Here is a 13702-nt window from a genome sequence, read left to right as displayed (position 1 = left end):
CACATTAGACGCTACTCTCTTCTTCTCTCAACTTCTCCCTTTGGTAGATGGAAGGAGCATGCACTGGAAAAATATTACCTGCATTAGTATCTAACTACGCAAATGAACGACTCGTATACTTTTATTACTTACAAAATAGTTGTAGTACCTTATTCTGATTTTGGAAGATGCAAGTCCTGAATAGCTCAGTTGGTTAATGGTTTCATCGACATGAAACCGTTAATTCAATTTGATCTCTTCAGGGCTTGTATATTATTTTTTTATTTTTTTTTTTTTTTATATATTTTATTACACCTAATATTAATAAGTATGGGATTTTTTAAAATAAAATTTTGGATGGGTTACCACTCTAAAAAAAGCCAAAATATTAGTTCGACGATTTTGTTTTGCAATAACTTTTTTCAAAAACGTACAGTAACAAGTAATTGTTTCATTTTTCATTATCACCAACGCAATCCACGACGTCAGGACATCCAGGGGATGGTCGTAGCGATCTTTGACGTTTAAGCTTCTGGTAGGCGTTATAATATGCATCACTATCCAACGCTGATGCTTTTTTTAGAGCTTCAGTCTTGATGATCCATTCTTTTAACATGCACGCTCTATACAATGCACAAAATGACTGCTTGTCTTCGAAATGTTCTTGCGAATGCGTTAGACAAATTGGTAAACCAATTTTTTTATTTTCATACATTTTGAATGAGGTATGAATTTGCGATAAGTAGTGAACCTCACGTGCTAGTATTGAACTTATAAACTCAGCTCCATCGTTACCATACATGTAAATTCTCTTGAAATTTTTAGTAAGCGTAATAAGACTATATTTTAAATAATTTATTGTGGTATCTCCGTCAAACCACTCCATACCGTGAACTTCTAGCGTGCGGTGATTATTATACTTTTTTACATCGTAAGGTAAATCGTTGAATGGGCGGGGTGGTTTAATTAACCAATGACCGATGACATTTGCTTGTATCAATACCACGTCAACTTCTTTTGGTATAAAACGCCTGTCACAGTCATAAAAACCTTGTATATCTACAACCAAATCCATGATGGTGAACTACTACACTCTCTTATAATATTTATTCTCTGGACAAGATTTTTGGTTGCTGGAGAATCGATCAGTCATGAATTTTTTAACCGACGAAAATAACGATTTCTTTTTATTCTCCTCGTTCTTTCTGGTAAGTAGAGGGGTCTTCTCTTCTATAGTACCCTTTTCCTTCTTACTACTTGCAGACATCATGAAATACTGAGTAAAAAACATATTATAACATGCTCTTATAATATATTTTTTACAGAATGTAGCGACATCTTTTTTTTCTCTATCTCGCTCTCTCTCCTTTATCTTAACAAGCCCCTTTGAAAATTATCATAAAAATGATCATGCTATGAGTATAAGAGATGAAAGAAGCAAGTGACTCACCTTTCGCAACTATAACCATCATCATTTTTCTTCCACAGCGTTAATATATAATGTATATTGAATATCAAAATTTTATAAGAAAATATATGATTAGGGAAAAATAAAAAAAGTTTTACATTCATGTTGGGAAAAACTTTATTTATTAAAAATTTTAAAAAAATCATTATCACAATATATTTTGTATTTGTGTTTTACAAGTGCATACCAACAGACGCACACCAGTCATTTTGACAATTGTCATCTTGTATTGCTATTACATAAATATCTGTTATTTTGTTTGTATTTATTATAAATAAAATTTTAGCAATTTTAATGTTCTCAAATTCTTGAATATTGTCGTTATATTCTGTAGAGCCATGATAATTTATAATACTCGATGCTTGAAAATAGCCTATAAATTTTACATGAAAAATGATACCCGAAACTGTTTTCATGATGTACATTTTTTGATACAATTGTCTATAAGCGGATATCTGCTTTTTATTTTTTAATTCTATCAACGTATGGAATAATGAGTGCCACGATAAGCCTTGCAACGTCTGGCGAAAAGTTGGAAAACGAATACATTCAGGAAATTTACAAATATTTTCAAAACATGAACGTTTCGATGAAGAGCAGTATGTTTGAATAGTACGCATGAGATCTATATCAAACAAATCAAAGTATCAAATTAGTTTAATTAAGTAATTTTCGTATACATAGAAAAATTTTTTAGAATTCATTTTCCAATAATCTTAGTCTACGTCTATGTTTAACTGCGTCAATCCATCGGTTATGATATGTTCTTTTTATCAAATGACTGTTGCAACATTCATAAATCACACCGTCATTACGTTGCTCTTCATCCAAACGTCTAACTTTATGAAAATGAATTCTTATAATTCGATTTGTATCGATTAGATGTAAGAGTTCTGCTGTTCTAATATTTAAAAAAATATGCGCATATAATAGTCTATTGTACGGTACAGTATTTAACTGATCGTTGGGTTCCAAATTTTCAACGGGTTTTTGAAACCTCCATATGACGCTTGACTCGTTAAAATACCTCAACACTTTTACATTTTCAAAGGTCATCTCAATAAAATCAAGCTTCAATAGATTTTCGTACATAGCGTGATACGCTCTAACTTCTCCATTTTCTTTGAGTTTAACAAGCGTATGTAAAAGGGAGTGCCATGCTAATCCTTTTAAAGAAGATTTATAGGGTGGATAATACTTGCACGTTGGCACACGACAACAGTACCGATGACAATCACAATTTCCGTCAGCACAGACTTTTTTGATTGCGCGTACTGTATCTATAACAAAAATAATTAATTCATTTTATTTTATTTTTTCTGACAACCAAAAGGATACGATAAGGTTTCCGAAATAAACCGCCGCTTTTTTAAAACTATCGCACATGTTTTTTCTTCACTACGCGTTACCACTTCATGTATGTCGGACTTTCTAATCATCGTATTTTTAATTTTTATTGTGTTATCTGATTCGACATGATTTTCATTCCATCGATCAACCATAGTTACAATAGAATCGAAATTTATTTTTAATGAATTTTCGTAATTTAATTTAATACCCTTGACTTTGCACACATCATGAAACCCCCCAGCAGCTGTACACACACGGTACGCATAAAATTAAGGACCTCCTGAAACAAAGGTCTCTATATACGATCCCTCACCATACGCCTCTAGTTCATCTGTTAACTGTCCTAATAACGAACCGGTAGGTGGTTGATATTCACTGACATTTTCTTTATTACTTGTAAATATTACTGAGTCTGTATAATAATACAAAACTCTTCTATCGAGTTTTTCCAAGTGTGAGTAAAGTTTTAAACGTGCTTGAGCTGTAGAATATGCAGCTACAGCAACGTTTGTACATGGAGAGGAAAGCGCCACTTTCTCTTTATATCGCCACGTTACATACATAACACTATAATTCGCCGGTAGACAATTTTCTACATACTTCTCACTATCAGAACGCAGACCCGAATTTTTTTAATGTTACAGATGTCTAATTTAATACCTTCTTTATGTTCATAATTATTGATATATTCTAATTTATCTTCTTCCGTCTTAACCCTACTGGGCCACCCACTTGCTTCTTGCTTAATTTTTAAAAAAGTGTCTATATACTCTGCAAATAAACCATCACTTTGAGAAGTCTGATCGTATTTAGCAACTTCATATTGCCAAATGACATTAATTTTTAATAATTTATACCCTAGTTCTAGAGCTTTCTTTATTTCGACGGATACCCATGTACCGGATAAAGCCCTATCTGACACTGAATCGTGTTTACATTCTTCCTGAGAGGATGGTACCATATACGAGCGACACAATCCAAAAAGTAAACGACTATTCATTTTTGTTGGAAGTATAGGGTGAAATAAATTTCGCGGCGGTAAAATTGTGCATTTTACTAAACCTTCGACTTTTTCTTGAAAATTTTCAAAGTTTTTTCCTGATAATTCTAAACAGTCATTCCCAGTATAAATTTTCGGATGTTTAAGTGGAAACGTGCGTGTCTTACAAATGTAAGGGTATAGTGAGCAAACGTCCAAATATTTTATCCTTTCATTATTTTTAATCGTATAATGTGTGACAATAATCACTGTACGACCACCGTAAAAAGCATCTCGAGGGTTTATAGTGCAGATTTCCGCAATTGGGTGATTTTTTATACAGTCTAAATACTCGTTATTATTTTTTATAAATTTGTCAAAATCATGCTCCATCATCTCAATCACTTCGTAACTGTATTCTTTTATTTTAAAACTTGTTTTCATAGTATTTTCATATCGTTCGGTGAAAGTTTCATTATTCTTCAATTTTTGATATTGATCGTTAGGAAAACAGCGAATACAACCATGAAAATAACACCCATGAAACTGAAACACGGTTCCTTTCGGATTCATTGTTTCTACTTAAGGTTTTAAATAACCATCAACGAGAAGACCTTCTATTAAACGATATTCTCGCGATCTACCTGCATGAATGATCTCTACATTCCTTACTTTTTCTTCCCACAAAAGCCAGTGGATGCATTTTTTAGAAAACTGCCCTGCGTGTGTATACCCAGTTGCTGGAATAATCCCAATTGTATCTTTTTTTAAAAAGTTTTTTCTGTATAGTACGGAACACGCACTTGCTATTGTCACGCTTTCAACAAAGGGGTCTAACTTTTCCGACTTTTATACAAAATTTTCGAAAAGCCGTGCAAGCTTCACGTAATATTTTAACATCTTGCACACAATACTCAACAAGTTCTTTTTTGAAGTCAAACTGCGCGTTTACGTCTGAAGTTACTTTATGGTACCATTCTAAAAACTTTGCGCGATCGCTGGTGTTCATAGAATCTGGCGCGTAGGAGCGAGAATCTGGATAAGGACCTTTATAATTGTTATCGCTCGTAACGAATAAATGTGGAAAATACCCTTTTTTTAGATTTCCTGCAAGACTAAACGTTTTGGGTAAATCAGCCAATTTCATGGGTAAGTAATTTAAACTATCTATAAACTTAGTTTTTCCTAACGACATAAGAATAATATTACGCCCATTAAGAATAATCTCGGGAGTACCTCTTTTATTATCTACAATATATTTTAATATAAATTGACCATCAAAAGCCTTAGAGTTATGAGCTATACAGATAAATGAAGCGAAAGTTTTACTTTCGAATCTTACTGCAAAATCAACAAAATTTTTTAGACACTCTTCACCCTCGAAAATAATCTGTTTAATACCACAGAAGGGACAAATCGCGTGGGGATTTTCTTCTATCTCGTCTATGCACGCATTGCATCGTACTTGCAGCACGCAAAGGATCGGTATGTGTACACACGTGTTGGCTGTATCATGTAATTCTTTATCTTGTCGCTTTTCAAAGTCGTAAAAAATGAAACAATTTTTTTTAGCATTTAAATTATTCTTTAACGTACTAGGTTGCATACTAAAAAGCGTGTTAAACTTATGAACGCTTTTACACTCTTTGCAATATTTTTTTTCCGCATTCATGCTTACCTTTAGCTAAGTTTATGAGCTTGGCACATGAATTACAAATTTTAACTACATCGCATATGCTTCTAGTCGCTCTTTTGTGATTTTTTGTACGCGCAAATGACCCTTTTATCTTATGATTACTATAACATTGATCTCCGTAAAATTCCCTCCTACAATCAGTGCAAGATTTTTTTAACGTATTGTTGGTGTTATTACAATTTGGCGACCCATTGCATGCAGGGCAAACCGATTTACAAACATGCTCACCCACACGCTTGTAATTTTTATTGCATGTTGCACAAAAATACATTGATCTTACGGTTGATAAATTTTTAATTAAATTATAATGCCCTATGTCGTCATAATACATGATGTTTATAAGTGATGTGCAATATACTGCTCTGTCATTAGCACCATCGTATATAAGAACTGTCATCACCAAAATACTCATATTCAAATATCCGAATACATATATTATGTTGCTCAAAATATCGCTCAAATTTCGAAAACTCTACATATCCATACCCTAGTTCGTTATTTATTTCAATGTCACACTCTTGCATTAATTTAATAGATTCCGACTTTTGTTCATTTTCGATTTTAATTCTTTTCCATTGTTGGGACCAATCTGACGAACAATTTTTCGCAGTCAAAACCTTACCACATACAAGAGACCTAGCTAAACATAAATTATCTCTATTATTTATCACTAAGACGCCTTTTTTACTCAAACTATTTATAATATCTTCCTGTGCACCCCACCCTTGAGGGAGTTTGACGTATGTAACCTCAACTACTAAAGCTTTCGCGATGTCGATTATTCGTTTGATTTGTTCAATTTTTTCGCATAGACCCCAGATGTCTTGAAAATTTATTTGATCAATAAGTTTGTAATAGATACCCGCCGATCTCTCAGTCAACGCGTCTGAGTGCAAATCTATCCCTACAAGATAATTACTAGAGTAATTTTTTTTAATAACAGTTATAAGTTCTCGAAAAGCGTTCTTGATCCAATCTTAAGTATTCGCTAAATCGGAAGGGTTGGTAATTTTAAATTTCATCGCGCGACAAGTTTTTTTAAAAGATTTTACAAATTTTTTTTTATCGCTTTCCAAAGTAATATATTTTGTACCTATTGACGAGTCCGGTTCATCCTCTGTTTGCACGGCGACGCTTGCAACACCTCTTCCATGTTGATGATAAGGGGGTTGCTCCTGCTGTTGTTCGATATAAGCACTATCAATTCCATCAACTCTATCTGTAAAATAAAAATATGTTACAATTATAATTGAAATGTTATGCATTGTGTTTGAGAAACTCGAATATTAAATTTATTAGTTACCTGCAGGGGTGTAACGCATCATAGTTAACCCCGACGGACTGGGCATCGGTTCGGATACCTCCTCCTGCTGGCGGTCAGTTTCGCTCTCTACGTAATATTTTGAAATAAATATAATTTTGATAGTTAAAATGGATGATAGAAAAAAGACGTGTACGTAAAGATTTTAATTTACCTGAAGATATTTTTATCTTCTTGTTAGAGAGGCTCGCCCCTGACGGTCCAGGCATACCATCATCCAAGGGGTCCTCCTGCTTTTTCTTAAGTGCACCACCAACGTTTGAAAGATTTTCGGAATCTTCAAAACATATGTTGGCAACTAAAACAGGATTTCGTTTAATTTTACTGATCATGCAAAATTTGTAAGTATAAAAACTTTGAAAAAATACAATACAATACATTACTTACCAAGTTTATCGTACGCCTTATACATTTCCTTCAACATCCCGATGTTCGTAGCGTTAGACGGTAGACACTCTACCACCGCTTGGATGGCTATGGGACTACGAATTAGATACAGAGGGTACAACGCAACCGCGTGCACCCCCGCCAGGTAAATGGTAAAAAGCTCCTGTAATACTCCTATTAATTCGTTAACGGAGTATGTAGGTAGCACGTTACTAAACCACTTGTCGGTGTACACCTTACGCGCATCTTCCGACACGATGGTCGCGTACCGCACACACGAATGGACAACCTCGAATAAAGCACTGACCATAGATGCTTCCATTTTTTTTTTTTTTTTTACTTTTTTATTAACGCAAAAAAAAACTAAGAAAAATTTCTGTAGCTAACCAAAAAATCTAAAGCAACGCCACAGTAAAAACACACTGTTACATTAATTTAACAACGCCACAGTAAAAACACACTGTTACAAAAATTTAAACAAGTTTAAATAAATGCAAGAAATACACTGTATTTAACTTTTAAGTAAATTGAGGAAGACCTCGAACGAATTATAACTCGGAAAGTTATTGTAACGTATCAGCAAGATGTGATTCGGCTAAGAGTGTCGGATAACGACTGATTTTTTTTTACGTTTTCTTCTCTTCCTTGGCTACTTCTATACCTTCCCCCCTTTGGTCGCAATTTTAGCGAGATTATGATAAAAGTAAAAGGTATACATAGTCAGATAGGTCCATCACTCAAGTCATAGCCTGGGAAACTCTACAGGTATGACGTCAAATATTACTACCGGGGGACAATCACGCACTTTCACCGCTGTTTCTTATAGTTCTTCATAATTTGAAAAAGATTAAAATTATTGTAGATGAGGGACAATAAATATGTTGCAACTGAGGGACAATTGCATATTTTCCACCGTCGTCACTTCCTCTCTTTCATATTTTAAAAAAGAGTGAGGAAAAACCCTACATTTGTTCGCGAATACTTCTCAGATGACTAAAAGAAAGACAAAATATAGGTTTGAGCTCGCGTTCAAGCATGTTTTAGCAGGTTTTTCCGTAGCAGTGCACGTGATAAACATAAATGGTGTACTATCTATAGGACATCCTTATGAATCATGTATCGACAAAAAATTTGAGAGGGAGAGTGCAGCAGAAATGAAAAATTTTAGCATTAAAGTATCACCTTTCTATTAGACTGTCAGTCATCTTCACGGTATCGATAACGACGGTTGCATAGGTAACGTTCACCCTGTTCGCAACGAGTATTTCTTTTAATTTTTAAGTGAAGTAAAACAACACGAGTGATTCAAATTTTACTACGTTACATCGATCTGTAAAATGGATCGATCTATTCAAACAGAAACAAAAATATTTTTTAACGCGTGATAGTGACAAGCCAGGATCCGATTTCATAAATTTTGATGAAAATACAAGAGACAGTGAAAGTGCTATCATATCAACTGCAAAGGTATTACTGCATTCGTATCCACTCAACAAGACGGCTACGAAAAAAATCGTCGTTGGGCTTCACTATAATACACATCGTCAGTGTTTCAAGCCTTTGTTGCAGTTTTCAAAATGTCAGTTTACAGGAGGTGTAATTATAAATGCATATGTATGGAGCGAACTTAAAGATCATTTTGCTTTTATAAATGATTACTTTACTGATAAAAACACCCGTCAGATGGATCGCATACAAATAGGGAATATCAAATTGGTATTCACATCATCTTACGGAAAGAAATCAGTTATTTTTGATAAAAATGAATTCAGTGACGGAGAAGATGCTGATAGGAAAAAAAAAACGTGCGATTCAACTATTGTTATGCAGCACTGTACATTTTTAGGACTCGCTCAATCTGTCATATGTGTGGATGAAAGACTTCGCCAAATCGAAAGTGTAGCAACGTTAGTTACTAAGTGGAAGGAATTTATAGTGAACGAGTTAATTGTTTTATTAGAAAGTATGACTGAAACGAATAAAACCACTGTATCAAATTTGGAAAAGCTGATAAAGGAACACTTTTTATATTCACGAAAAAATGTCAAAGAAAATCTTTACTCTACGATCAATAATTTCTTTTCAGAAAATAATTTTGACATGGTATTTTTAGAGTTAACAACGTACTGTCTAGAGATTTTTTTAAATGACATAAATATTAAATTAAATAGGATTAATAATGTTGTAACATTGTAATATTGTAATAATATTGTAAAACATTTAAACATTCTGTTTATTATTATATAATATATGTATGAAATATATTTTTTGATTTATTTTTAAAAACACACCCACCACCCGCTCCTTACACTAACCCTTACGAAGAGTGGTCAAAAATTAGAACAAATTTTTGAATTTTGCAATTTTCAAATTCTGTCACGCTTACCAATCGGCACAGTTGGAACTTGGACGCCTTAATTTTCCCCCCTCCAAAAAAAAAAAGAAAAAAAAAAAAGAAAAAAAAAGAAAAAAAAAAAAAGAAAATTTACCGACCAGGCAGCGTCGGTAATAATATTCAAATTACGCAGGGCCACCGTGCGCCCTCTTACGCGCATACTGGCTACCCACGCAGGATCACGTAGCCTGCCAAAATATGACCCCGGCCACGCCCCCGCTCTCGCCGCCAGCCGTATGACATATATCTATGAGAGTGTCTGAAAAAATAGTACCCTTACTACTCACCTTTCGTAGATTTAAACTTATAAGGTAAAAGCACCAGTACGTGAACACTTCCTAAAATTGCACCAGTAGATTAAACAGCTTGAATAAACTATTTTCAATTTGAGTGGATAAAAAAAAAATGTTTCTGATATCCTTTGATCGTTCTTTAGATAAAACAAAATTTATATTTCAGTAAATCTTTATACTCAATGAGAAAAAAATTATTTATTCGTGCAACTTGTATGAGGTGGCTTGTAAGACTGTTCAGATACTGGTACCATTAGGTTTTACCTATGCCCAGTACTCGAACACATAAAAACGATTGAAATCACTGTTAATCAATAATAATAGTATGTCAAGCCAATCGTTATAGTTTTCATAACATGTTACCAGTGAAATTAGAAAGAAATTTTCCGATTTGGTTATTTGCAATACATAATAAAAATAGAAATCAGTAGAAGGCAGCTAACATAACCTCTCTCCCATTTAATTAACGTGGGATGTTCAAGTACTCGGTCAAAAATACGTATCGGTACCAATACCTGAACACGCTGTTCATCTACTGAGTCATTGATAAAAAAACTTTAAAATTAATTTATTAATTGTTCACATGACCTAGAAAAACCTTTTTGTTTTTTTTTTTTAAGGAAAAAATATAAACTTACTGGCGCAATGACTGTTTTGCTGTTATGCAAATCAGAAATTCAATAAAAATGAGAAAACAAAGACTTTATGGAAAAATTGTTCACGTACTGGTGCTTTTACCTTAGCACCAAATTAAGTCCGGCGGAGTTATAGCATAGGAAAGAAAATTATTTTTTTTTAGAAACTTTACCGAACCCAATTGCGGTATTACGAAAGATTATACCTTATTTATATATCAAAATTTTTTCCCTGCCGAAACATACGGTTCGGTTCGAAGCAATGAATTAAAAAAAAAAATTTTTTTTTTTGAACTCACTTTACCGCTTCAAAATTTGATGAACTGTTCATTACAATATTTGAAATGTAAAAAAAATTCCCTGCCGTTTCTGCTTGACCGTTTCCAAGAAATGAATTTTGCAAAGTGCCGAAAAAATCGATTTTCGAGACCTTTTCGAACAATATCTGAAATAATAATAACCGTATGTTTTGGCAGGGAAAAAAATTTTGACATATAAATAAGGTAATGCGGTAATCTTTCATAATACCGCAAATGGGTTCGGTAAAGTTACTAAAAAAAAATCATTTTCTTTCCTATGCTATAACTCCGCTGGACTTAATTTGGGGCTATAAGTTTAAATCTACGAAAGGTTAGGAATGGTCCCAGGATCTCAAATACTCGGGCCCTGCCATTAAAGTGTCTCAGCCTAAAATTACGTGCCATTGCTTTAACAAGATTGTAGTACCAGAAATCTTACATACTTGAATTTTTTCTGCTTATTTTTACGCGAATAAAAGGGGTTGACGCACATCATTTTTACATCATAAAATGATTTAAAATTAATTTTAGTACAATCCACTGTAGTTTAAGGAAGAAAGGCAAAAATTCCGATGATACAAAGTTCGTTTGACATCTGACTTTACGTCTTTCTCATCCAATTTTTAATGAATCTTGCCGAGTGTAGGTTAGAATTATTCTGAAAAATGTCAAGAATGTGCTTCAACTCCTTTTTTTTCAGAAAATAGCCATAGATATTTCATAATAATGATGTTATAAGAAATTATACTATCGATTAGGGAAAAAACTTCAAATTTTTCCAGACTGCCCTTAACAAAACAAAAATCACTTGCCTCTGATAACTGGTACTCCAGCCTTAATCATGATATTCTTGGATGTACTTTTGATTCCCATTTCTCTGATAGCCTTAGCAGATGGACCAATAAAAATTATATTTTGCTTTTGACACGATTCCGCAAACTCTGTATTTTCTGATAGGAAACCATACCCAGGGTGAATAGCTTGACATTGAGCTTTTTGTGCTGTAGTTATAATTGCGTCTTGTTTTAAATAACTTTCAGCTGAAGGCGCTGAGCCAATATAATAAGCTTCATCGGCACATTCAACATGCAGAGAGTTTTTATCTGCATCGCTGTAAATCGCTACAGTTTTAATGCCAAGCTTTTTAGTTGTTTTTATAATGCGACAAGCTATCTCTCCTCTGTTGGCAATCAATATCTGTAGTGTAAAGGCAAAATAGATATAATACAAGATTAATGTTAACAGGCAATAAGGTCACAGGTTTTTATTGTTACCCCTGACAATTTTTTGCATGGTACTTACTTTATCTATTTTTGCACAATGGACCGTTGCACCAGAAAACTTCCTTGAACATAATGAGTCACTGAAGAAAAAAAATTTAATTGGGGTTAAAATAAATTTGTTTACACATAGCAAAAAATAAATTTGATTAAAATAACTGTAAATGTGATTTATGTTGCTTTATTTTCCAATAGATACTTGATATTTTGTTATTGAGATGGTGCAGATTTACAATAATAATAAATTACATTAGGATTAACTTACAAGGAAGTCAACATTTAATATGAGTAATTTTTTGAGAAAAAGGTGCAAATATTATGACCAACACTATTTCATGTAACGACTTATTACTATATTGAATCTAATGATACCCTTTTAATAGACGTTATGATCACTTACTTTACTAGAAATTATGTTATGATGAAAACCTGCTGAAATTTACTAATTTACAAATCACCTAATTTTTAAAGCCAAATAATATACTTACTTTCTGAAAAAAAAATCTAATTTTTTCAGCCAATTCATTCTGAATTACGTACGTCTAATATTTTAAAGTGAATCAATCACGCTGAAAAAAAAATTACAGGCACGAAATTGCCAAAGATTGTTAATCACCGTGTGTACAAAGAAGTATGACGACACTGTTGACTACATTAACGGCAACAATTTTCGTGAACAAACGGTAGTGCAACCAGAAAGAGCAGTAATTGATGAGATAAGATAACAGACGACAGCTTTTATCATGCAGCAGATTTCAAAATTTTAAATATGTTTTGAACCAATCATGACTGTCCACGATTAATGCTTAATTCGCTTTCATTGGTCGAAGTAGTCGGGAACTCGGAGCGCTCGGACTGTGGGATTTATAGGACATAGGGTGTAATCCGCAATCGCCGCCAGCAGTTACATATGTACGACGTGACAACGTTGCGTGGTTGGGGGCGCTACTGTCGATTTACTGGTGATGTGATCCGCAATCTCACCAGCAGTAAAGCAGACGACGTCCGTCTACTTGCTCTTTTTCGTGACATTTTCTGATTGTAAACAAAGCGAAGCAGACGACAGAATGTCGGAAAATGTCACGAAAAAAAGCAAGTATAAGACGGACGTCGTCTGCTTTACTGCTGGTGAGATTGCGGATCACATCACCAGTAAATCGACAGTAGCGCCCCCAACCACGCAACGTTGTCACGTCGTACATATGTAACTGCTGGCGGCGATTGCGGATTACACCCATAGAGTGAGCTTGTGAGCTATCTCAGCTATCCACATTTAACTCACAGGGGCCGTACCATATAACTTTTTTTTGCTTCACAGGCCTATGTTATAACATAGGCCGATGTACAGAAAAATAGTTATATGGTACGGACCCAGAACTGTGAGATGATGCCAGGTGCAAGAGAAAGCTGCCGAAGGGCCGCCCTGACCAGCAGTGGTCTCTTTTGCACTTATGACAGCATTAGAGACTTAGGGTACACTGGTACAAGAGTACAGGTACTAGACCAAGAGCTAAGGCCAAAGGGTGGACAAAATTTAAACCAGCCGCCAGCTAGTGTACCGAGATTGTGCTGGGCACTCGCGCACACTTGTATGCAGCCAGGTTCTGATTGGCCAAGCGT

At 34.2% G+C, this 13702-nt stretch overlaps 1 protein-coding gene across 1 annotated transcript in view; it reads right to left on the bottom strand.

Moving 5' to 3' along the window:
- Mccc1 (Methylcrotonoyl-CoA carboxylase 1) overlaps positions 1-12895 on the bottom strand; it is a 518283-nt gene extending 505388 nt beyond the window's left edge. Inside the window, exons 1-3 of the mRNA XM_023389291.2 lie at positions 12571-12895; positions 12105-12165; positions 11615-11999 (exon numbers count right to left, since the gene is read on the bottom strand). Coding sequence (XP_023245059.2) covers positions 11615-11999; positions 12105-12165; positions 12571-12608 — 484 coding nt within the window. The 5' untranslated portion in view covers positions 12609-12895. The remainder of the gene's footprint in view (positions 1-11614; positions 12000-12104; positions 12166-12570) is intronic.
- Positions 12896-13702: the final 807 nt, after the last annotated feature.

This window comes from Copidosoma floridanum, unplaced genomic scaffold (assembly GCF_036245765.1).
Source record: "Copidosoma floridanum isolate Cflo_tuat_1 unplaced genomic scaffold, Cflo_Japanese_pri ptg000005l, whole genome shotgun sequence".
Taxonomy (NCBI): domain Eukaryota; kingdom Metazoa; phylum Arthropoda; class Insecta; order Hymenoptera; family Encyrtidae; genus Copidosoma; species Copidosoma floridanum.
Note: the sequence above shows the minus strand (reverse complement) of the source record. Positions and strands in the feature narration are given on the sequence as shown.